The sequence below is a fragment of the Hyaena hyaena genome, unplaced genomic scaffold (assembly GCF_003009895.1).
Source record: "Hyaena hyaena isolate Hyena2069 unplaced genomic scaffold, ASM300989v1 scaffold_116, whole genome shotgun sequence".
Lineage (NCBI taxonomy): Eukaryota > Metazoa > Chordata > Mammalia > Carnivora > Hyaenidae > Hyaena > Hyaena hyaena.
The window spans coordinates 1926583-1952465 of record NW_024080748.1 but is presented as its reverse complement, the minus strand read 5'-3'; the positions used below and the strand labels follow the sequence as shown (position 1 = coordinate 1952465).

The window sequence follows — 25883 nt, the reverse complement described above, 5'->3', positions numbered from 1 at the left end:
TTACATTCCCACCAACAGTGCAGGAGGGTGCCCGTTTCTCCACATCCTCGCCAGCATCTAGAGTTCTCTGATTTGCTCATTTTAGCCACTCTGACTGGCGTGAGGTGGTATCTCAGTGTGGTTTTGATTTGTATTTCCCTGATGAGGAGGGATGCTGAGCATCGTTTCATGTGTGTGTTGGCCATCTGGATGTCCTCTTTGGAGAAGTGTCTGTTCATGTCTTCTGCCCATTTCTTCACTGGGTTGTTTGTTTTTCGGGCGTGGTGAAACTAACTTTAAAACAATTATAGACTCTTATTTCCAAGAATGAACTTGGAACAGAGCTTAGCGCGCTTTAAAAAGCACATGTAAAACTATCCATTTTGTGGGCAGATTCAAGTGCAATTTACTGTAGCCAATTTCCATACTGAAACATACTGTGTGATTTTATTGCACATCTGCAGTTAAGGCTGAGAGGAGAGTTCCCTACTTCTTTTTGGACGATCCTACGCATGTACATCCTAGTCGATCTCTGTACTGTATGGAGAGCAGTGTAGTGAGCAGCTGCATTCTATCAAGTTACACCTGGGTGTACGGTATATCTCAGGTCAGATCAGGTCCTGAAAACCAGGACTTTAAGGGGAAGTCACAAGTGCCATGGAGGCACTGTTAGAGGACGAAGTGGGAGATTGGAGGGCTCAGTGACGGCCTGTGAGCCTGTGGGGAAACTCCCCCATCGCCACCCCCACCCCCCGCCAGCCCCACGCGGCTCATCAGGAAGCTGTTCTGTATTCCGGGCTCCCCGCTCCAGGACACCCCTGACAGCCGGCCGAGGTTGGACAAACTGAAGCTAACTTCAGTGTTCATTCCACAAGGAACCAGGCCACCTCCAGTGAATCTGAAGCAGCAGTGTGAAAGACTCAGAAAAGCAAACAACTTCCCCAAATGAAGGTCATGTCCCTGGAAAAAGAAAAAGAGAGAAAGAAGAGTGGTAAGTGAAAGGTTGGCCTTGTCTCTGTGATCAGGGGACAGCGACTGTGCCCTGTAGCTGATGCCCAGCACAGTCCCTGGGCTCAGAGCAAGGGACTTCTACGTGTGGCTGAAAGGAGGAAAAGAACAGAATTTGGGATCCTAGGGGAGAAAAATACCTACAGGAAACTCACTAGCTCACTAACTAAATAAGTACAGTAGAGGAAGAACATAGAGAAAAAGTCATGTCTGCTAAACTCAGGAGCGGCAAAGAAGTCTCACATTTAGAAGAAAAAAATAAAATAATGATAATAGTAATAGTAATAGTAGTAGTAGTAATAGTATTACTACTAAGAGTAATAATAGTAGTAGCAGTGAACACTTTGTACCAGACACTGTTCTCCTGCTTGACTGTAAATTCCCAAAGGGCAAGGACTTTGCCTCTTTCACTCACCTGTATATACAGAGCACCTAATTCAGGGCTTGGAAGCATCGTAGGCATTCAGTATATGCTATGCCTTTGCTACGCTTTAGTAAATGAATAGAGCCAAGAGCATGGGAGGGAGGTGGAAATAGTAGTTAGTTAAAGTAAAAAAAAAAAAAAATTTTTTTTTTAAGGATGGTTAAATTATGAGCTCATTTTCTCTAACATTTTTGAGACCCAAGTAGGTGTCAGGCATTGAACTTGGCCCTGAAGATAAAGAGGTTAAAAGACAAGGTGTCTTTTGGGCTTGGGTGAGATGGCACTCAAGACTAGGGCCTTATTCAGTGAACCAACATTTATCAAGCTCCTGCTGTGGGACAGGTACCCAGCTGGGCACTTTGGGGAGAAAGAGATAAGGAAGCCCCTCTCCCTGCCCTCCAGGGGTTCACAGTGGTGTAGATGGGGTGTCTGTGACAGAGATGGATGTACGGGGTTGTGATCAAGACAGGACATAAGGAATCTGCCTGAAGGGGGTCAGCCCAGTTACCTTTCACTACCAGACTTCAAACAAAAGGTAGTAATTGCTAACCATGGAGCTTTTGGGATTCCGGTATTGATTGGGACTTTTTCATGTAATAAATTCCTGCCCCTACTCCCAGGAATCTGTATATATACATTTTGAATGTTCTAGAGAACCTGGAAAAAATGGGTTCTTCCAATCTACAAATAAGCACAAAGACTACATGATCCTCAGCTCTGTAATAATTTTAAGATCGGATGACATAGTCATACAGTGAGGACAGAACTCAGACTCCAATTCTATAAAAGGGTCTTCGGTGTTTTGTGTTCAGTTATCCCCAAAGCATTTTAAAAATGTAGATGTGGTAATCGCTCGATATATGGAAGCAACTGTTGCGGCTGCAGCTGAGTCCAGGGCTGCAGATACCCATCCAGGGCTCATCAGTTGAGTGAGGTTTCCCACAGGAAGTCAAGGAGAGCTGAGGGGGACTTCTCACACAGCCGCCTGCCACTAACAATAGGCTCAGAGCAAATCTAGCTCCACAGCTGCATACCCCAGATCCAGGCTGGTCCCACCTCCTGCATCCCTTGCTTGTATCCATCCTCCTTACACCCTGCCCAGATTGGACCCAGCACAGTTCGTTTGGGGACAGAGGAACTAACTAGTTAAAAGAACCGGGGAGGATTGAGATCTGGTCGGGAGCAGCTGCGATCTAACCCAGCACGTGGGGATCTGTGCCATTTAAAGCTCTAGACAGCTGTTTTGTGTTTTGTGTGGCTGCGCCAACACAGGCTGTTGAAAAAGCACAGCCCCCACATTGCCCCACTGGGTCAAACTTGGGAGGTGGGGCGGCAAGACCTTTTTGTCTAAAGGTTGACCTTTTGTCAAAAAGGTCTAGAAGCCCACTAGCTAGGGCACCTCCCTCTCTAGCCCTGGGCGCAGGGCGGGGGATGCTGCTCTTTAGATGCGCGGCTCCAGTGATGACGTAAAGCATGATTCCCAAATCCTGAATGTTACCTTTGAAGCCAGACACCTCAGACGACACTCATCATTCTCCCTCACGTCTGGTTATCTTTCCTCCTTGATTAGTGCCTAACGTGTTACACAACATCTCACCCTCCACGTTGTGCAAACTGTGAGGGTAGCAGCATAGAGTTGAAAAACTGGTCTAACTTCAGTGAGACACAGATTACACAACCCGGTGAACAAAAGACCAGAAATAAATGAACGAATAGTCCCTTCGATTTTAAAACTAATCAAGGGAAAACATGTTTGATGGGAAAGTTACAAGAAAGATTTCCAACCTGCCCCCTCGTCCTGCCTTCTCAGCTATACAGTAAATATGAAAGTTTCGGTGGTCTCATAGCCTCCCTTTATATTCAGGTTGAATTTCAAACCAACGCATGATACGGTGTTGAGGAGAAAGGCTTCGGCTTGCTTTTTTATTACCTCTTACATAAAAAAGAGTTAAGACTTCAAAATGACACCATTTCACTCTTCAGAGAGCTACTTTTCATCAGGGACTTGGATTTTAATTTCACATTGCTTCAATAAGATATGACAATTGTCATTAAAACAAGAATTGCATATCCCACTTTTTCTCTATTTTGTTACGCTGGGCTGTGGGGAGGGGTAGATGCTTAAAGATCCTTCTCGGGTGTCGCCAACCTTGTTTTCATAGGAACTTTCAGAGACGGTGAAATTGGATATATATGAACTGGGAACAGGTTGACCTGGATTCCAATTCTGACTCGACAGCTTTCGTGGCCATCACTTAACCCTTTTTGCGCCTCAGTTTTCCTCTCTATAAAGAAGGACACAACTGTCCTGTGAAGGAAGTGAGGGCTGCCACCAGCACAGTGAAGCACAGAGCTTTCCGTGGAAAGCCCTTAGCAGTAAACGAGACTTGGTTTTAAATCCCAGCCCTGTCGTTTAGGGATGGTTACTTTAAAATGCTCTGCTTCACTGTCATGGCCCATGGTTAACACCTGTGCAGAGTTTCAAATGAGATGCCGTCTGGGCGGTGTCAGCAGACGTGGCTGCTCTTTGCACCCTGTGCTTTGCAGGTCCTTGGCACTCACACTTGGGGCATAAATGCCCATGTAGATCAGGTATGAACCCATTCCTCACTGCCTCTGAACACAAGGGAACAGGAGCACTCGTGTAGGGACGGGGGACAGGGAGGCAAAAACCTGACACAGTGGCTAAAGCAGAAACACCAGCACCGACTGCTTCCCCTTTTGTTGATGCAAGTATAACCGCATCTTGCTCTAGACAAGGTGAACCCTGGTTCGATAAGAATAAGCTGCTTAGTGCTGTTGGTGGTGAAACTCTGCCCAATGATTCTGGCTTTATTGTAAATCTGAGAGCGTCTGCACAGCCCCCTCGAAAGGCCGGCTTTCAAGTACAAGCGCCTTCCTGGGCAACATTTGCCTGAAGTCTATATGGCCCGAGCCCCCCGCTGGCGGCTGGAGAAGAGGGACGGACGGGGATACCAGGGCGCTAACCTTTGGGACAACCACCTGTGCACCCCTAGGCTTGCGATCTGCGGGGAGAAAAAGCCACCACTCGCCACCTAGACCCCCCACGGTCTGTCGCTGCAGCACTGCGGCCCCAGCGTCTGGATCACAGCATCGCTGCCCTTATATTGCGTTCGTGGATGGGACACTGTCCCGCGCTGCAAATCAGCACTGGTGATTCACTGACACAGAAGTACAAGCGGGACTGGGGGATCATGGCCGTGGCCTTGCTGGAGCTTAGAGACGCGAGACTCCAAAAGAGGGGGAAGAGCTCAAACCAAACCGTCCGTAGATAGGCGCCCTGATCTAGGCGCGGTTGGGCAACACACGCGGTACCGCAACTCCAGTACAGATCCCCAGAAAAGGGGAAACGTTCTAAGGCAGAGAACCGCGGGGCAAGCCAACGCAGGGCAACCCAATCGGCGCACAGGCAAGGCAGCTCTGCCGCCCCGGGCCTCAGTTTCCCTGTCTGCAAAACGAGGGCTTTGGGCTAGACCGTTTCCCAATTCTGCTAGGAATCTAGAACTCTGCAATATTCCATGCTGAAGCTGTCCGAGGATCGGAAACCGGAAAAAGACGGGAAAGTGAGGGAAGACGACTAGGGAGGGGAAAAGGACAAGCGGGTGGGAGACCCCGGGAGGGAAGACGACAGACGCCCGGAACTGGCTCGGCGGGTTTTCAACCTTACTCCTCCTCCTCCCACACCTGAGTTCTCACGTCTCGGCCAAGACCCCACGCCCAACGAGTTCGGGCACCAGATGGTCAGGTTTCTCCCTCTGCACACCAATTTTCTAGAAGCCAATGGGGCAGGTGGTGGGCAGCACAATAATGCATGCCAGGGATGGCAGGGGGGATGGTCCCGGCCGGGGTCCGGAGGGCAGGTGAGTGGACCTGGGGCAGGGCAGAGAATGGGACGGCCAGAATGGGAATCGCAGAGCGCCCGCTTCTCAGTCCTCGTGACCCGGGAGGGCCAAACCTTATTCCCCAACTTTAGCAAGGGGAGGGGGTATTCGGGGGGGGGGGGAAGGAAAAAAAAGTTGCTGAACTTTTCCCCCAACTCAGTCTTGGAGGCGGACCGGAGGGCGGTGCCTGCACCCTGATTCGCCGCCGGCTCTTGTCTGGAGGCTGCGATTGGCGCGCGGAGTCCGGGGCCGGGAAGAGCGGGCGTGGGGGAGGGGAGCGGCCCTCCCAGCCCGCGGGATCGGCTCGCGCCGGGAGCGGGTTAATTTCAAATCGGGGGCTTGACTGCTCCTGGACGGTCACGCTCCCTCTGCCCGCCCGCCGGCCCGCCAAGCCCGGTCCCGGCGTTTCCCTCCGCGGCACCCACCTCGGCGCAGCGTGAGGACCGACTGACGGCCCGACACGCGGGCTCCCGGACCTGAGCGGGGAAAGCGGTGCCGAGGTGTCCCCCGCTCAGCCCCCGCCGGCTCCAACCGCGAGGTGAACTGACAGGTCAGCGGGACGCAGAGGGACGTGGCGCCCAGCCGGCCCGGCACCGGGAGAGGGATCGGGAGGGCTGCGGCAGCGACGGCCGTTTCCCGCCTCTCGCTCAGGCGGGGGCCCTAGAGGGAGGAGCTGAGCTCCCGCGCAGAGGGGAGGGGGCGAGCGAGGGGGAGGGGCGGGGATACCGTGGTTCCGGGCGCGGGTTTGCCCGCGCTCAAGCCCCGCGCAGCCAAGGGGCGGTGCCGGCCACGGTCCTGCTTTCCGCGCCAAATTTTTAAATCGAAGGCGGAAGGTCCGGACCCGCCCCTGGCGCCACCAACCAATCGCAGGCCCGCGTCCCGCTCTCTGATTGGTTAGGAATCGTTGCCCTGGGAACGGCGAAGATGCTGTCCGGGAACTGCAGGGCTGGTGGCGCGCTGACTGGGCCCGGGGGGAGGGGTAGTTGGCTGGGCGGAGGGGGAAGTGCGCTCGGCGCGGAGCGGGTGGCGTCCAGGGGGACTGTACCTGGTTGCTTTACTGAACAAATGCAGCCTCCTTGGTGAGATCCAACATCGTGGCGTGAAAGGGCCACCCGAATTGAGAGTACACATCGCCTTTCGTCTTTAAGGATGTCCTAAAAGAAGAAAAAGTCTTAATCATAAGGCGCTCTTTAAATACCCAGGGCATGTTTGGAGTTTAGGAACTGAGTTCGGAAGTTTCCGATCAAGCTATTTCCCAAGTCTTTACTGCTGAGCCTGTGCACGTGTGTATCAGGGGGAAAATTGAGGCATCAAGATGTAGACTTTTATCCAGATGCTTGGGGTCGTGTCTGCTCAGCCGGAAGCAGGCTGGCGCGCTAGCGGAGTCCCCAACCCTGACCTGTGAACAGGTGGGTGCTAGTGCTTGCTACCGTGCTTTTCGGTGGGGTCTGGAGAATGGGAGAATGGCGTGCCTTCCCTGAAGGTGGGAGAAGGCTGTCACTGGCAGTTCTGTGGTTTGGTTTAAGTCTCATGATAGCGGATCGGTTTGCTGAAGGAATTTACTGACGTTTGACGGAGTTCTCTGCCCAGCGGGGTTATCTCTGGCCGGGAATAAAATGTAAATGTAATTTGTCATTTTTTTCGTTAGTCTTTGTTTAAGCGGCCTGTGGTGCCCGTGAGGGAATATTCAGCTGATCTCCTGGTTTTATTTTTCTTTAACTTTTTCTATTTCCTTTTCTTTTTAAGGATATTAAACTTTTTAATAGAATTGATTGGACTCCTTAAACCATCAGGGCGTTGAGAGAAACTCCAGTTTTTCATTTTTAAAGAAACTCTAAATGTATGAGAAATTTACAGAATGGAGAATGAAAAGGTACCTTTTTAACTTCAGTATTCATCCTTGAAGTTTTAAAACCAATATCATCCCGATGTAACCCTATAATTTTCCCATATCCAATATCTTATTAAAGCTATAGCTCTTTTTAGTTTGCTAAAACCCAGAAGGAAGGGAAATTTATTTTTTAAAGAGGGGAAGAGTTTGGCCAGAGCTAAGGCAATCCAAAGTTTTTAACGGTGTGATGGTAATTGGAAGTCTCAAAGAAATAAGCGGCGAGAAAAGGTATTTTTCTAAGAATTACAAAATTGGTTAGCTGCATTATGGTATTTCTCAGAATTCTTGAGCAATTCGAACTTAGAGAGGGCATTTGACATGATTTGAGATCATATTTCTTTTTAAGATCTTTTTCTACGGAATCAGCAGCTTCTTACACTCGGGGGCCACAAACACTATTTGTGAGACAGACCTTTTATAAAACAGAATTATCAGTAGGGGTGTCTTGATGAGTGTCCAGCTACTGATGGGTTAAAAACTGAAAAATGCAAAGTTCCTGAAAGGTTTATATGTCATTCAAATGAGAATTGCTATTGTTCCTGACAGTCTGAGGTAAAGGACAGCAGCCTTTCGAGAAATCCCATCCCTGGGCCAGCATCTTTCAGGTGCACATGTTCCCGAGGGTCCCCCATTGTACTCATCACACTGGTTTCCATGTAAGAGCACCATAGTTGGATTGAGCATATTCAGGTTCAAGGCCTGTGTCACCTCTCTCAGCCAGGATCTCTTCCTTTTCTGCAGAACAGGACTCTAAGATATGGTGAAAATACAAATGGAAAAGCACTTGATAAATCCTAAGGAGTCACGGACATGTTAAACAATCCCATTAATCTTTGTTCCTAAAGTCACTGGGGAATTAGTGAGTGTGTTTTCACTTATTGCCATTCCAAGCATTTTCTTTAAAATAGCCATAGAGAGATGGGAAGAATGTGTGAAGTCCCCAGTGTCCAAAAGTAGAAGAAACGTAGTCTCCATTACCCGTATTTGTGAACTGCTATTAATTTACCATCATGTCTCAGTGGCAGCCCTTGCCTCTGCCAGGAACTAGCTTTGTAACTTTGGATAACTAATTTTATCTCATTTGGCCCTGTTTTTCCTTCTATAAAATGAGAGGGGTAAATATTGAAAGAGCAGACTTTTCTTTGCTGCGACACTCTGGATTTTGCTCCCTGCTAGGTTTCGCCTCTGAGTATGACCGTATGCCAGCCCTCAGCCTTGTCTCCTTGGCTTTCTGACTCTTCCACATGAGTGGTGTTTTACTGAGCACTTGGTGTATGCAGCCTTTGTACCAGATGAACACACACAGATGAATGGGACATGGTTTCTGCCGCGTAGGCCTTTACTTACTGTAGTGTCATGTGTAAAAGTCACTCCTAGGAGTTTTGGATCATTTAAAAGTATCAGTCCTCTTAGAGGAAGCTGAGCGAAAGGAATATGGGAGCTCTCTATCTTATCTGCAACACTATTCTAAATAAAAAATTATGTCAAAAAACTTAAATTATGCCTTAAAGGGATTTTTTAAAAAATTCTTGGAACATAAGAAGAACTGCAAAATTAAGAGTGGGAAATTTAGCTAGTAAAAAGGACAATAAGTGTTAAGTGATCATTGGGATAGTTACTAATTTAATCGACCCTATAACCTCGGTAGGCATTTTTTCCTTGATGAGATTCTATTTATTGTACAACTTCTAGAATCAAGAGCCATATGATAAATCCTGTTTTATGGTAGATTTAATTGCTTGCTTGTTTTAAACCAGGAAAATCTCTTTTTTGAACCACATAAAAGAGGACTAATGAAAACACCTCTGAAAGAGTCCACTGCAGCAAATATAGTGTTGACGGAGATACAGCCTGACTTTGGCCCTTTGACCACGCCTACCAAGCCCAAGGAAATCTCCCAGGGAGAACCGTGGACACCAACGGCCAACCTGAAAATGCTCATCAGTGCCGTGAGCCCCGAGATACGAAACAGAGATCAGAAAAGGGGGTTGTTTGATGGCAGAAACGGATTACCTGAGGCTAAAGATTGTTTACATGTAGGTTTGCAAAAGGCTGGGAGGAGATGTGTGTGTGTGTGTGTGTGTGTGTGTGTGTGTGTGTGTGTGTGTGTAGGAGCAGGGAAGAGTAGCTATTACAGAAGTGCCCGCAATATGAAGCATCTCCCCCCACAGACTGTTATTAGCCTGCTTCAGAGCGCAGGACTCCCCCAAACACAGTACTAGGAATCCTGAGCCTTTGACTCATTTCAGCGCAAGCCTCCTTTTCAGGCCAGCCAAGCGGTTTACACTGGCTCCCACCTTTCTCCCCCCAGTTTTACAGCTGTTGAAGCTAAGCCTGTTAGCTATCAAGGGCAGATGACCGTAATAAATCTGTCCAACTGTATTCTCGATTCAGATATTATTTACCTCTTCTTTTGTAGGAACACTTATCTGGAGATGAATATGAGAAATCCCAACCAAGTCGAAAAGAGAAAAGTTTAGGATTGTTGTGTCATAAGTTCTTAGCACGATACCCTAATTACCCCAACCCTGCTGTGAACAATGACATCTGTCTTGACGAAGTAGCTGAGGAACTTAGTAAGTATGCAAAGAGCTCACTGAAATGGTTAACAATTAAAGTGACTTCATGGACTTACTCCTTCAGACCCACGCTCATCTAGCCAGTGTTTGTAACGACACAGATGGAAATTTTAAGTCGCTGAGGCCATTTTATTTATTTATTTTAATGTTTATTTATTTTGGGGACAGAAACAGAGCCTGAGTGAGGGGGAGGCAGAGAGAGAGGGAGACAGAGAATTCAAAGCAGGCTCCGGGTTCCCAGCTGTCAGCACAGAGCTCAATGCAGGGCTGAACTCCTGGACCCTCAAGATCATGACCTGAGCCAAAGTCAGTTGAAGTCAGTCACTTAACTGACTGAGCCACCCAGGCGCCCCTCTGAAGCCGTTTTGAGAATAAAGGCATATAGTTTCCAACCTCAGTGAGTTTTCAAACAGAAGTAAAAAAAATCAATGGAGAGATTGCTTCTGACTGCATTTCAAAAGCTCTGAAACTGTAAAGAAAGACATTGTTTGTTTTTTATGTTTATTTATTTTGTGAGAGAGTGGGGAGGGACAGAGAGAGGGAGACAGAATCGGGAGCACACTTCCAGTGCAGAGCCCCACAGGGGGCTGGAACTCATGAACAACCCAGGAATCCACTGTGCAATCCATGACCTGAGCTGAGGTTTAGCACTTAACCAACTGACCCACCCAGGCACCCCAAGAAAGGCAACATTGTTTTATGACTTGTTTCATAAACAGCTACAGCTTTGAACTTCTATCTGCACTCTCTGAGCTCTTGCGTGCTCTCCTCGAAGAGCTGGGCTGAAGAATGGTATCTTGGTAGCTTGTGATGAGGATCTGCTTCTGTGAGTAGAAGCAGGGCTTTAGCACCGCCCGCTACTCGGTGCGATTCTGAGAACAATATGTTTTTGGGTTTGGCAAATTACTGTGTTCCTCCTACTACCTTTACTCTTCTCTTCATTGACTTGAATCTAGTTGCAGCCTAAAAGAGATCTGTGGTAAACTTGGGATACTTCTGGAGTCATGAAAATATAATGTGAAACTGACAAGATAGGAAGGGTACTTTAATATATAGCTATCACTCCATGAAGAAGGTTTTACTCTTGGAATACATGTTTATAAATACCGACTTGATTTCATATTTTAAGAATATGCCATGTAGATTCATCTAGTCACACCTACTTAATTGTAGCTCTGTAGGCTGTACCTTTATTTCAGCAGGTAGCTGTTGATCACCTACGATGTGCCAGGCAGTACTGTAAAAGCTTGGGATAACATCAGTGAATAAAAAGAATAAACTCTTGGGGCGCCTGGGTGGCTCGGTCAGCTAAACGACCAACTCTTGATTTCGGCTCAGGTTATGATCTCATGGTTCTTGAGTTTGAGCCCTGCGTGGGGCTCTGCCTTGGCAGCACAGAGCCTGCTTCAGATTGTGTCTCCTTCTCTCTCTGCCCCTCCCCTGCTAAACAAACATTTTTTAAACAAAGAGTAAAATCTTTCTTCCTGTGGAATCTACTTGCTAGAGCGAGGTAATAGATGAGTATGCAAAGGACAGATAAAGAGACATAATGATAGATATTATGCAAAGCACATGATAAGCAAGTAATAATAACGGATGTTAGAAGGTGATACGTGCTGTGGGAAAAATACAATGCAGAACAGGGTAGAGGGGGACCAGGAGTGCTGGGAGTGTGTTTCGCAATATCATGTTAGGCAGTCAGGTCAGGCCTCGTTCAAAGGGTGACATCTGAGCAAGAGCTTGAAAGGATGGAGGTGGGGGATGATGAGGGCATCTGGAAGAGGGATTCCAGGCAGAAGGAGCAGCTCGGTAAAAGGCCTTCAGGCAAGGGCACATCTGGCAACTTCCAGGAACAGCAAGGAATTTCGGGTGGTTTGTACATATCCTATGATAACTGTGTGTGTGTGCACATGTGTATGTGCGTGTGTGTGCACACATGTGCACCTTGAAGAGTCGTATAAAAAACCCAGGTTGTAACGTGTGGGGCTTAGAATATTAACGACTTGGTTTTGTCACTGGTCTGTGCTTTGGCATGAGCTACTTAGCCAGCCTGAGCCTCCATTTCCTCATCGATAAACTGTGAATAATACTACCTACCACACCAGTTTAGGGTAAGAATTTCCTAAAGCTGTATGGCACACAGTAGGTCCTCTGTAGATGTTACCTTTCCGATTCCTGTTAGCATGATTTACACCCTATGAGAGCAGAAACGTGTCTTCCCCATCTTCGCCCCCTTTGTTGAGTGTAGTAAGTAGAACTGTGTCCTCCAGACCCGCGGACTAAGAAGCCGTGGAGGAAAAAGTTACTCAGTTCTCTACACGTTACGAAGTCTGACCCTCGTATGTACCATTGCTCCTTCTTCGCAGATGTTGAGCGGCGGCGCATTTACGACATCGTGAATGTCCTAGAGAGTTTACACATGGTGAGCCGCCTGGCCAAAAACAGGTACACGTGGCACGGGCGACATAATCTCCACAAAACCCTGGGGACTTTGAAAACCGTCGGGGAAGAGAACAAGTACGCCGAGCAGATTATGATGATCAAGAAGAGAGAATACGAGCAAGAGTTTGACTTTAGTAAGACGTACAGCCTAGAGGATCATATCATGAAGTCAAACAGTGGCCACGATGGACACGCGGACATGTGTTTTGTCGAACTCCCTGGAGTGGAATTTCGGGCAGGTGAGCCATGGTTGGAAGAGCCTGGACCCCTCCTGGGTCTAAAGAAAACGGGTTCTTAGAGCACGCTGTTTGATCTAGAGCAACTCCTGCCTTTTAACATGCTAAAATGCTGTGCCTGTCAGCTGTCTGATCGGGTTGTGGTATTTTTAGCCCTGTTACTTTAGAAGTCACTTGTCCCTTCATGAATTTTAATTCTCTAATCCTCCTCCTCCAAAGCCTCTGTAAACAGCCGCAAAGATAAGTCTTTAAGAGTGATGAGCCAGAAGTTTGTGATGCTGTTTCTGGTGTCGACGCCTCAGATAGTGAGCCTAGAAATTGCTGCCAAGATTCTAATTGGGGAAGACCACGTGGAAGATTTGGATAAAAGCAAGTTTAAAAGTAAGTGTCAGGACTGCCGTGGGCTGTTGGACCTGTTCTGAAACCATAAAATGTGACTTAGAAACTGATTTCTGAGTACATGCACTGTCCTGACGCATCCTCTCTAATCATGCCTGTGCACCTTCTCTTCTCCCCGGACGCTGCGACTCTGCCGTTTCACTCACCCATAGGATTCAAAGATGTGTATTTAACTTCTCTTATTTGTCTGACCCTTTGGCTTATAAACAGTCCCTTAGAAGTGACCTCCTTTGATACTGTAACATTGTCCCCATTTTGGACTTTTGAACTCTGTGGTGCCTGAAGTCTAAATGAGCAGTAAATTTGTCAAGTGGGCCTGGAACCCCGATCTCTGCTCTCATAGGCAAGGATATGAATAACTCTTCTAAAATTGTCCCCAGAAGTGACCTGCAGCTCAGGTGAAAGAGTAGTTTCAGCCAGACCTGCTCGAAGGAGGAAAGGGGCCTGGACTGGGCTCCTGATGCCGAGCTCTGCCCGCACCTCGGTGACAGGCTTTGCCGAAGCCTCTAGAAGAGAGTGTGGAAAGAAGTGCTCAACAGATGGGAAGGCTCTGCGGCACGCCCGCGTCCCCCGGGGGCAGCGGCACACCTCCACGTAGGGCACGAGGCTCAGCTGAACAGGGGACGCGCCTAAGGAGGGGACCCGCTGTGGGGAGTGCCCGGGAGCCATTGCACAGTTGCCTTTCCGTTCCTGTAAAGCCGCACTAATCCCATGAAAGTGTATGCGCACAGCTCCCGGTTGATGGTGTCTCTATAAAGACAAAATTAAGTGGAGAGTAGAGGCAATAACACTGGCAATTGGCTTGGGAGATGTGCAATTTCAGCCCTCTACTGAGATGGGCTGCCTGCTTTTTCTGACTCACCAGTTTGCAGCTCTCCATTTCACTGGTTAGTCACAGCCTTGGAAACCATTCCAGGAACTGCGGATGTGTAATTTGCCGAATCCCCAGGGAATTCAGAACCTCCTGCCATGGCTAGGAAGAAGGGGCTCAGTTTATAATTTTATAGTATCAAGCTGGAAGTTCAGACTGATGTCTTTGTAACAAGACTTTTTAAGATATGTAAGATTTGTAGAATGAACGAATCAATGATTTGCATAGGACATAAGGACAATATAAAAATTTACAAATTTGGGGGCGACTGGCTGGCTCAGTTGGCTAAGCCCCCAATTTTTGATCTCTGCTCAGGTCATTGGTCTCATGGTTCGTGAGTTCAAGCCCCATGTAGGTCTCTAAGCTGGGAGTGCAGAGCCTGCTTGGACTTCTCTCTCTCTGCCCCTCCCCTGCTCACTCTCTCGCTCTCTCTCAAAATAAATAGACATTAAAAAATATTTTTAATTTACAAATTTTGATGGGCTATAGCATCCTCCATGCTCATGATACTAAATAAATCTCATTGTTATAAACTGTCACAAGCAGGAAAGCAATGCATTTATCATTTGATGCTTCGTTTCTATTTGTTCATAAAATTCTTCTGAATCCTCATTAGAGGATTCCCAGTAATGGGGACTTTTTATTAAAAACTGTAATATAGCTCCCTATAGGGTGATCTCACAAAGTCATTTTCCCTTTTTCAACCTTTGTCATTTCAAAATTCAGTACCAGCAGTAACGGAGTCTTTTTAATATTTAAAACTTTTTTTTGTTTGAATTGAAGCAGTATCACCAGAATAACTTAAAAGAGTCACATTTTTCTCTACCTGACATTGATGGCTAGGATAGCTTTTTGAATATACATGAAGTCCTCATGAAGCAAAGTCCTTTGATCTTTCACTATTCCATTAAGTGGTATATATCTTTTATTTTCTAGCAAAAATTCGGAGGTTGTATGATATAGCTAATGTTCTGAGTAGCTTGAATCTTATCAAGAAAGTTCATGTCACAGAAGAAAGAGGCCGAAAACCAGCTTTTAAATGGACAGGCCCAGAAATCAGTCCAAATCCCAGTGGTACGTATTTATTTCCCTTCATTCTTTGCTTCATTGTTTTGAATCAATGTGCATCGGGAGATATTCTCCCTTCCCCTTCCTGCCCACACTCCCACATGCAAAGAACACGTGTAAGCTGTTGGAAGGACAAAGATGAGTGCCCGTATGAAAGTTTGGCCGCTGGTTCCATCAACACCCCAAGGGCCAAAACACCTCCAACCCTGTACCCAAGAGGCAGAATCTGATCGTGAAAGGATCTGAAAAAGCGGAAAGCATCACAAAACATAAGATACTGTTGCTTAATTGTTATGCTGCCCAGTGACCGTAACAAAGCCTATACACATCGGGAATATGAACTGAATTCACTCCAGTATCATGTTCTAGTCTCCATCTCAACTCCAGGGTTCTGACGTTTTACATTCCACCAAAGATCCCTCACTGAAATGTTTAAAGTAGCAAGAACATGGGCCACGGAGCCAGAGGGAAACGTAGCCTCCGATTGGCTATGTGGCCTTAAGCAAGTTATGTCTTCAAGGCTGCTTCCTCACCTGCAAAATGGGAAGAACAGTGGTATCTTTGCAAGGTTACCGCAGTTTTGAATCTACATTGACTGTTGAACAATGCAGGGGTTAGGAATGCATCAAAATCTGCATATAACTTTTGACTCCCCCAAAACTTAACTACTAATAGCCTGTCGTTGACCAGAAGACTTACCAATAACATAAACAGTCAGTTAAAACATACTTTGTATGTTTATGTATCATCTATATTCTTACAATAAAGTACACAAGAAAAAAGAAAATGTTACTAAGAAAATCATAAAGGAAAATGCATTCACATCGCTGCACTGTAAAAAATCTGCATGTAAGTGAAGCTGCAGAGTTCAGACCCGTTCAAGAGTCAGCTGTAATCTCAGAGCGAGGTCCTTCGGTGCAAGGATTCAGAGTGCAGGCTCTGGGGCCAGACCGATGGCTTCATACCCCAGGCCCACACTGTACTAGCTGAGGCCACCCACTGTACCACACAACTAGCTGATCAGTTGATTAATGTCTCTGAAATGGCGATGCGTTTCCTAGGAAGCACCTACCTGGTGGAGTTGTCGAGAGTGTCTTAGTCCATTCAGACTGCTGTAACCCAATAGCATAGACTGGGTGGCTTATAAACAACAGAAGTGTATTGCAGCTCTGGAGGCTGGGAAGGCTTTCGAGAGCCTGCTATCTAGATGGCTGTCTTTTCATCATAACCTCACATGGTAGAAGAGACTAGAGACGGCTGTGCGGCCTCTTTTATAGGAGCGCCAGTCCTACTCAAGAAGGCTCCGCCCTCATGACCGAAGTACGTCCTGGAGGCCCCACCTGCTAACACCATCATATTGGGGGTTAGGATTTCAACTTGTGAACTTGAGGGGCCCCAATTATTCAGTCCATAGCAGTGAGCGTCACCGTGTCTCCTCAGGCTGGGACTCCACTGATTACAAGATGCAGAGTTTTATATATATACTGGTAAGAAAGAGAAACCACTAACGATTCCACTCTAGCACACCACTCGTTAGTTGTAAGATGCTGTGGGTTTCGGAGATGTTAAGGTGTGAAGTCTCCTCTCAGAATTCCGTTGAAATAAGATTGACAAGGTTTTGTACAGAAGGCCCTTCAGACAGTGTCTGGCCCAGACATACGCTCTATAAACAACGCTGTATAAATGTTGCTGCTTTCATTCCTAAAATCATTCTTGGCCTATCCTTTGCCTTCATCTCCGGCAAGGAAGCCAAGCCCCCTGCCATTCTGTCTTTCAGGATGTGGCCAAGTCCTTCCTTTTCCCCACTCCGATCTAGAAGCGAAGCGGCCTTCGAAAGACAACTGTGCCAAAAACCTCTTTTCCACGCGTGGGAAACCAAACTTCACTCGACACCCATCTCTTATCAAACTGGTTAAGAGCATAGAAAGTGACCGGAGAAAGATAAATTCTGCTCCCAGTAGCCCCGTGAAGACAAGCAAAGGTATGTTTTCAGTCACACCAGGCTCTGCTCTGAAGAATTCCTTTTATCTGTTTTTTTCCGCTTACTTGATCCCTATGGTACTTGTTAGAGATTTGTTTCAATACCCATATACCCCAATCCACTTGAAGCCTAACTCATATATGAATGAAAAGATAAAAAATAATTGGTGGGCTTTAATGGCTGTGTGATTTGGAAGGGAGGTGCGTGTTTTCTGTTCCTTTGATTTCAGTAATGTTTTATCTGTGTGACCATTTATTCTTTTGCTTTGACCAACACCCACCCCCTACCCCCCCTCCCCCGTTTCTGTTTTACCAGCTGAGAGCACTCAGAATTCGGCACCCTTCCCAAGTAAAATGGCTCAGCTCGCAGCTATTTGCAAAATGCAGTTAGAAGAGCAGTCAAGGTAGGTTAGTAATACTCTTCAGTAGCAGGATGACTTCCTTTTACATTGCGTCGTTAGGATTACTTACTTTATGTAAGAACACGCGCTAGCCTTGGAAACGGGTGAAATAGTCTTTTCCGTAACGTTTATGCAGTCATTACAGAAGCTATCTGCTAGTTTCCTAAATGCATGGCTTCAATCTGGCCCCAGTCCAACATGGTAGAACATTTTAGAGAAAATGTGTTTCCACTGTGTCATATTTTAAATCTTGTCTTTTAGTGAACCCAGCAAGAAAGCGAAGGGACAGCAGGAAAGATCCGGGCACTGCAAACCAGCGTCTCCTCTCCGCACCCTGGCAAATGCTGAGCTGGAGCTGACGGCCCCGCCCCTCATCCAGCCCCTGGGGGTGGTCCCCCTCATCCCCAGCCCATTGTCACCTGCGGTGCCTGTGATCCTACCTCAGGCCCCTTCGGGCCCATCCTATGCCATCTACCTGCAGCCTGCCCAAGCCCAGACCATGACAGCGCCCCAAGGCCTCAGCCCAACAGTCTGCCCCGCCCCCTCTTCTAAAGCTACAAGGTCAAAAGACCCCACAGATGCCACCACTGAGAAGGCAGCCAGTGACGCCAAATCGGGTGCCCCCACCAGGCCTGGAAGCTTGCAGCCGGTGCCTGACAGACCAGGTGCAAAGAACCGAGACCAGGAGTCTGCTGGGGAAAGAGGCTCAAAGAGGGCAAGCATGCTTGACGACAGTGGTTCCAAAAAGAAATTTAAAGAGGACCTGAAAGGACTTGAAAATGTCTCCGCAGTAAGTACAGCCTCACACCGTGTAAGGCTTTAGGAAGTCCACAATTGATTAGAGGAGAATTTAGTAGCTTGTGACATTTACCAGAGCAAAGGGCAGTTTCTCAGAAGACCAGGAACTGTTCCTTAGCTTCCCAGAATCCAAACAAAGCCCCAGACAGCTAATCCTCTGACTGGGATGACGGCAGGGACATTTTTAACCTTTGGAGGAAGGGATTATTTGCTCTCTTTTTAAAGCACTGCGGGTGGTTGTCCTTAAGTCTGTTTCTCTGTCACATACTGGAATGCAAACAGCTGTCACAAAAGTCTTAAATAATTTACAAGCAGACGTAACCCCAAATGAATGGGTGGATGCATAGGGATCCTGTAACTCCTGCTTTCTGAGTCACTACCTAACGTTTGTTGGATGTCATGTACCTAGCATCTGTTGCCCGGCAGATAAACTGTCCCCTCTGTTTTTACTTTCCACCTAAAATTTAAACCAAAATTTCTATTTTATGTAATAGAAGAGTCAAGCTTATCTTGGCAGATTGTAGGTATAGTTGATGCACTGGTTTCTAGAGACTTTGCTGTTCCAGGTAATTTTGTTTCCTAGGTGGAGTTAAGTTCAGGAAGGGATTAACATTTATTAGATGCTTACCCATATACCAGGCAGCAGAAGTACTAGGCATTTTTATATATGCTATCTCATTTTTCTCCCTAAAGACAGTTACATAGGGAGACGTTATCACCAAATAAACACCGTTAATACGTGGAGGCAGAAGTCAATCTCTCATTTTGTCCCTGCTATTACCTCAAGTTACTTTCCTTCTCTACATCTTGTTTTTCCACATCTATAAAGAATTTATTCCACCACTTTTACCTGATCATCTACTGGGCATAAAGCGCTGTGCTCTGGATCAAATCAAACCCAGAACCTGCCTTTGGTGACTATTGCTTTTGAATACTTGCCCCAGGGCCATGTTACAGTTTTTGTGAGGTTAAGTGAATTTATTACATGATACTATACATAAAGGGGCTTGTGATCCTTTTAAGGCACGGTATAAGCTGAAGGGTATTATCTGTAACTGTTGTTATTAAAGAGGCTTTAGAGTTTGTCAAATCTTCCCTGAGGATGGCCCCATGGTAACTGTTCAAAACATCTATTATCTTAGCGTACTATCATTTTGCATGTAATATACATGCTAAGGGGAAAATCACAAGGCTTTGGCTTGATTCAATTTTCTGGGAGGTCCATAATCTCTTCGGGCCAATGGATATGATTTAATAATGGTCTCCTGTTGCTCACTTAATTATTCAGGATTAGGATCGTCAGTAGATAGGTTTTCTGTGTGCCCCTGCTTCTCTTTTCATCTCCCTGCCTTCATTTTGACCATTTCTTTTTAGCATGGACTAAGATGAACAAAGAAAAGAGAGATTTGTTGTGTAAATTCATTCAACAAACATTACCCAGAATCTGTACTTCTGTGGGTGGAGAGAAGACAGTGCATAAACAGACACAAATATGTCAGGCAGTGAACATTAAACAGACGGATGCAGTAGGAAGAAAGGGATAAGAGAGCTAATGTAGACTAGATGAGAAACATGCAGGCTGAAATATACCAAATTCATTCATCCTGCTAATTAACAGTCCTAACTTAAAAAGAAAAAAAAAGGAATTGGCATTATAGGCTAAAAGATTTTGCGATGAACGTAGTCTATAGAAAATTGAAAAGTAATTATTAGAGCACTATAGGTTTTGCTGAAGATTTGAAAGAATTAAACCAGCCACCAGAGTATCTCTCATACCATGAGAGATCACCGTGAACGGTAGTAAAGAACAGCTACTTGTAAATTGCCTAACTCCGCCCATGAAACGTTTCTGTTCCTGCAGCTTTCAAGGAACCAGCGCGTAAAGATATGGAACAGTACCAAACATTTCAGAAGCAAAATTGATAAACTAGCAGTGTTGTGGATGCTGAATTCACTGGTTCCCAAGGAAAGGATGGGACCTATTAATAGCTAGATCAAAGTGTAGAGCGTTGTTTTGACAGTGGTGAGAAGAAAGATCTGGAGGAAGATAAAAAGGGGGCCCCCAGGTTACAAGAGCTGCTTTTAGTTTTTGCCAGACCTGCTCATGGTGAGGCCGAAACAGACTTTTCAGGCAGTTCAGCCACCCATGCAGGCTCTCTGTTCGCTAAAGTACAGAGACCAAGCCAGCATGGTGGGGAGTACATACAACCCAACACTGGCTATTTCTGTTTAGAATATAACTTTATTGCCTAAAGCTTTTGCTCTGTGACATTTGGGCCTCCAATATGAATTAACCAGTTCTCTTTTTAACTATAGTTTTTGAACTCTGGTGCCCTGCCCTTCGGTTTGTGTGTTATGCGAGTGCTTGGTATCACTGGAATCTGAAGGGCTAGGGAAAGTGCATCTGTAGTTGTATAATTACTTTATTCTAAATCAGGGGGTCAGCACACTTTTTCTATAAAGGGCCAGATAATAAAAGTTTTGGCTTTGTGGGCCATATGGTCTCCGTGCTGCCTATGCAACTCTGCCATTATAAAAATAGAAGAAAGCAGGTATGGACAGAACATAAATGAACGGGCATGGCTGTGTTCCAATACGATTTTATTTGCAAAACTGGCCAGGAGGCCAGATTTTGGCCCGTGATTTGGCAACCCCCTTCTCTAACTCAACATTTCTTAAGATGTTTTCCTCAAATACCAATACTACCAAAAATTTAGCTGCTAAATTGCCTGAGAAATGCTACCTGCTGTATGTCCCTTGGAGATTTACAAGGCACGCCATCATTAAAGCCCCCCAGGAATTCTCTAATAAAGACACCATTTTCCTTTGTTCAATTCAGCATTTCCGAGACCAGTTGGACCACGATTCAAGTAGGGCCAACTTGCATCCCATGGAAGCAGGGTTCCTCAGAACAGTCTGGGAAATTACCATCCGACATAATTCAAGAACAACCATATAAGAATACAGCAGTGCCATCGTGGTGTCCAACGGCATTGAACATGGTTCTGACAGCACCACGTCGTAGTGTCTGATAGCAGGACTTTGGATGTCAGTGTGAGGGGGCGTGTTGGGCAAATCCTACCCCTAGGCAGGCTCACTACTAGCTTTAGGATACTTCCTAAGACCACAGATAACATTTAAGAAACACATGGTTTTTACAAGTCAGGAATGGGAGGGAGGGAGGGATGTGGTCTTCAGGGAGCTATATAGCTGGCCCACCCCATAGCCCATCCCACTGGATGCTTTGGTCTGATGAGACAAACAAACACCAAGGGATATGAGTCTTGGAACGGGCACATGGCCGTTGTTCTTCCATATTTGCGTGTAGAATAAAACCTTCCTCTTTGTTTTCTAGACCTTGTTCCCATCAGGATACCTGATCCCTCTCACCCAGTGCTCATCCCTGGGGGCAGAGTCTATTCTATCTAGTAAAGAAAACTCAAGTACGCTTTCCCCAAACCACAGGATCTACAGCTCCCCAATCACAGGTGAGTGTACATAAAACACTATTCAAATGTGGGTCAGGCTCAAAGTCACTGAAGCCTTATAAGCTTGGACAAATGCCTTTGCTTTTAAGATATCTTCCCCCCTTTTCTTTTCAGGTGTTATTCCAGTGACATCATCTGAACTCACTGCTGTAAATTTTCCCTCTTTTCATGTAACACCTTTGAAGCTAATGGTCTCACCAACCTCCGTGGCAGCTGTCGGGAACAGCCCGGCTCTCACTTCGAGCCACCCCGTTCCCGGCCAGAACCCCAGCTCAGCCATTGTAAACTTCACACTGCAGCACTTGGGACTCATCTCCCCCAGTGTGCAGGTGTCTGCGAGCCCGGGAGCCGTTCCTGTGTCTCCAAGAATAGAGGCTGTTAGTGTTGTACCAGAAAATGTAGGCACTCAGCAAGGAAGGGCCACCAGGTACGACTCTCCAGTCCCAGGCCAGAACCAACCGAGTGGACAATCAGTTGCTGTGACGGGGACACCACAGGTGAGAGTATTTCCAGTCAGTGGATTTTTTTCCTGGGGTTATTAAGGCCCAAATAGTATCACAGGAGACTCGCTTTTGCTTTTCTTCTTTGGAAAGGGGAAGGATGGGAGGAGGAGACTGAAGGCCTAGCTGCCTTCCAAGCCCCGGAAGGCCACAGTACCCACAGCCGATTGCCAAAATATGCCAGGCTCCTATCGTGTGACATGCCCTTCCAGTCCAACCCCCTGAGGCTATTAGGCCATATCTCTCTGTATGGGTTTGACTTCTTTTTCCTATTCCTCTCTCTCCGATCAGCCTGTTCCTGTGACACCCAAAGGGTCACAGTCAGTGGCCGAAAGTTTCTTCCGCACCCCAGGTGGACCAGTGAAGCCAATGGGCGCATCCTGCATGGATTTCGATGGTGCTAACAAAACCTCCGTAGGAACTCTCTTTGTCCCACAGCGAAAGCTGGAAGTCTCAACAGAGGATGGCCATTAGTTGACAGCTTTGGCTTTATTTAATTTTCTAAAGGGTTGTCTAATAGAGAAGGTTTAATCAGACTGATTTGGAGAACGCATTCTCTGAAAATACTGTAAATACGTTGGGGGTTTACTTAATTTCAAAGCAGACACTTGTTTCCCTACTTACACACACACACACACACACACACACACATATTTGTACTAAGTAAATTTCAGCCATCAGTCCTACCAGATAAAAGCAAAAAGTTGAACGTCAGGTGTATTAACTGCCGAGGGGGGAAGGATTCGTTGTCTCAGCTGTGCCTATGCTATTATGCAAAGTAACTATATGAAAGTCGACTTCCCTTTGCGTGAATATGTGACATGCCCTATGCCACATTCTCTTCAACTTTGCACAATGAACACGCTGCAATGTATAATGTTGTATTTTTAAATGGGAGGGCTATAGCTGTATTTTTTTGTAATTTCTTTAATCTGTTCTCGTTGCAGATTGTGTCTTGTGTCCTTTTGTAAAGTTTGCAACAATCCTCAATCAAGTCTATGGAAAAATTATTTATAAACTGTATTTTTAATCATAAGTTGTTCAAATTAAAACTTTTCTAAAATATAGTTCATGTTTTCATTTGGCCAGTGGGGGCACTGTTGGGAGAAAAAAACTTCCCTAACCTCAGAGGCAAATCCTTGGGAAGGAGAGTTCTGGGTTCCTTTAGATCCGCCAAGTGTATAAAATGTTCCTGTGTTCTTCCCCCTTTGGATCCTCCCCATGGCTCTACTTTTCAGCACTGAAAATGGCTTTGGAGAGGCTGTTGCTTGTCCAGGGACATGCAGCTAAGTCTCCTGAGCTTTCCACCACGGCCTGGGCGCTTAGAAATCAAAGACAGGAGCAGGCTCACTTCCTACCCTGGCCTCATATGGCCTGCCTCTGGCCCCGTCTGCTGCCATCTACAGAGGAGAGGCTAAAGCTCCAGTCGTACCACGCCTTCCAAACGGCCCGGCTTCAGGGATGGGAAAAAGGTAGTCAGGATTCTAATTGACTCCAGGAACTAACATACTGAACCCCCATGAGCCCCCAGAGAAGGAACGAGCTACAGTGTGTGAAGTGTGCCTCTCCTTGACCCTCTTGTTACGGGATGAATTGCATCTCCAGAATTGACACGGGCCTTCACTGGTCAGGGTCTAAAAGGATCCGTATAATATCTATTTCCTATATATTTACTATATGCTAGGTACTGCGCTGTACATTTTAAAGGCACTGTCTCCCTGAGCTAAGGCAATGAGGTCACTGAGGCTCCCAGAGATTAAAGCAATAAGTCCAGAATCCCACTGCTAGAATATGTCATGACTCGAGTGTGTGGGTCTCCTTTATCCATTAGCCATCTGCTTCCACATGCATGCCCAGCTGCGTTAGTAGGAGCCGAGCACACTCAGGGTAGTCTAGGCATTTGTAAGGTCATTCCTCTCAAATATACATGTTTTGTTTTCATAACCAAGCACAGCAAAGAGAGCAGATTTTCACACTGACCTAGAGACTCCCCTTCCTTCACACCACTAGAGAACCAATATGAGCGATTTCTCCCAAAGTACCTCTGCCTTGGCTTTTATCCTCCTGGGAAGATGTGTGAATGGTTCCTGATATAAGAAATGGTTCCTGCCTTTAAGGTGCTTATAATGTAGTCGAGGAAGACAGTATTTGCACATGAACGAATGACAAAAAGCATTCCCATGCAGTAAAGAGAAGGTAACTTGCCCAATGGTAAATATAGGCAAAAGATAGTTCATGGAGGTTACCGGATTCAATGACACATAGACAACTGTGAAGAGAAACCAACCCAGTCATGATAGCTCTGAGGCGATGCAGCTCTTTACCTTCCCCCTCCCTCGTTTAAAGCTGAGCTAGAGGGACCGGAAGCCAGGATTTTGTTCTGCCTCCTTAACAGTTCATGAGAAGTACCCCTCCCCCCACCCCCTGCCCCTGGGACTGAGGTTTGGGGAACTCAGATGCACAGAAAGAATGAGCTGTGCTAGACTTCGAGACTACTCTGAGGATTGTCCTACTCAGTTCTTCCACTCAGATTCATAAGATTGCCCCATAATCCCTGCTGCCTGGTGTTCACCCCCTTGAGTGTGGGTGGCACCTGTGTCTTCCTTCTAACAGGATACAGTAAGGGTGATGGCATATGTGTGATTATGTGTACATGGTTATGTACTTATATTACCTAGGATTGCACTGTAACCCGTGTAGGGAGTCCTACATGGCAAGGCACTGGGGACAGCATCCTGGAGCCGACGAGAGCCTGCAGCCTAACAACCAATAAGGAAGTGAAATCCTCAGGTCCACCTATAGCCACAAGGAACTGAAGTCTACCAACAATCTCAGTAAGGTTACAGATGGACCCTTCCCCAGTCAAGCCTCAGATGAGATTGCAGCCGGGGAAGGGCCCAAGCAGAGAATGCGGCTAAGCCGCTCCTGGGCTCCTGACCCATAGAAACTTTAAGGTGATCAATCTGTATTATTTTAAGATGCTATGTTTGTGGCAATCTGTTATGCATCCATAAATAATGAATACAACCACTGTTATACAGTGATAAAATTTCCAAGAGCAGGACAACTAATAGCCCACTAGTCCTATAGGTCTTTGTCTTATACATTTGTCTTATTATCTGGTTCATTGGTTTTATAGACACATAGAAGCAAACAGTACAGGACATGGTAACCTGAAAGGCTTTCATGGGAGAAGCACTGTCCATTCATTTTTAAAGCAGGAAGCAACTTTAAAGATGTCAAGTAATAGCACAGTGGTAGACAAAGTTATCGGCCCAGCATGCAGTTTCTGTTCCCAAACTGCCTCCTGATTCCCCCTTAAGGAATTATGAGATGGACCCCATGGATTGTAAGTCTAGGCCAACCTCCCTAGGATTTGATCCATTTCACCCTAGCAGTGAAATTCTATTCCAGCTACAATACGGTTGCTGGGGCTCCTGCCTCCCAACCTCTGGAAAGACCATGGCACCTGCTCCTGTCGAAGCCTCATTTTCAGCCGTCCTCTGATGGTGCGGGCCTTTCGTGCCCTTCTAGTAAATTTCCTTTGCTTAAAGTTGCCAATCATGTCCACGCCTGGTAACTTAAGGGCTCTTAACCAAATCACAGAGGGAAACCCAGAGCCAAGGCTTCCCAATTCCCAGACCAGATAGCTCTCTGTTCCCTGGGTCTGATGGAATCCAGCCAAGGAGTGAATAGATAAGGCCTTAAGAAATGCTTATCTCCCCAGCCATGGGAGCAGCTCACCCATGTTCCCGCGAATGCAAAGTGCCATTTAAAATACCTGAAAGGGAACTCGTTGCAAGAAGAGATGCAAGGAACCCAGAAAACTGATAAAATTTGGTACAAGAAAATTCTTTTAAACTTGGCTTTAAAACAACTTCCCTCATCCCTGTCCTTTTCAAGAGATTAGTGTTCTT

At 46.4% G+C, this 25883-nt stretch overlaps 1 protein-coding gene across 3 annotated transcripts; it reads left to right on the top strand.

Moving 5' to 3' along the window:
- The first annotated feature begins 5794 nt into the window (after positions 1–5794).
- E2F8 (E2F transcription factor 8) lies at positions 5795–22964 on the top strand. 3 transcript variants are annotated; one of them, XM_039236717.1, is made up of 13 exons: positions 5795–5863; positions 7060–7186; positions 8962–9240; positions 9624–9780; positions 12150–12464; positions 12681–12842; positions 14668–14805; positions 16577–16780; positions 17096–17183; positions 17442–17970; positions 21334–21466; positions 21581–21963; positions 22258–22964. In XM_039236717.1, the coding sequence occupies exons 2-13, from the start codon at positions 7172–7174 to the stop codon at positions 22438–22440; spliced, it is 2586 nt and encodes an 861-aa protein (XP_039092648.1). In that variant the 5' UTR covers positions 5795–5863; positions 7060–7171; the 3' UTR covers positions 22441–22964. The 3 variants fall into 3 exon arrangements, with proteins under 3 accessions (XP_039092648.1, XP_039092650.1, XP_039092649.1); XM_039236719.1 differs by lacking the exon at positions 7060–7186 and adding an exon at positions 6516–6722 and having other exon boundaries at positions 5803–5863; XM_039236718.1 differs by lacking the exon at positions 5795–5863 and adding an exon at positions 6702–6722.
- Positions 22965–25883: the final 2919 nt, after the last annotated feature.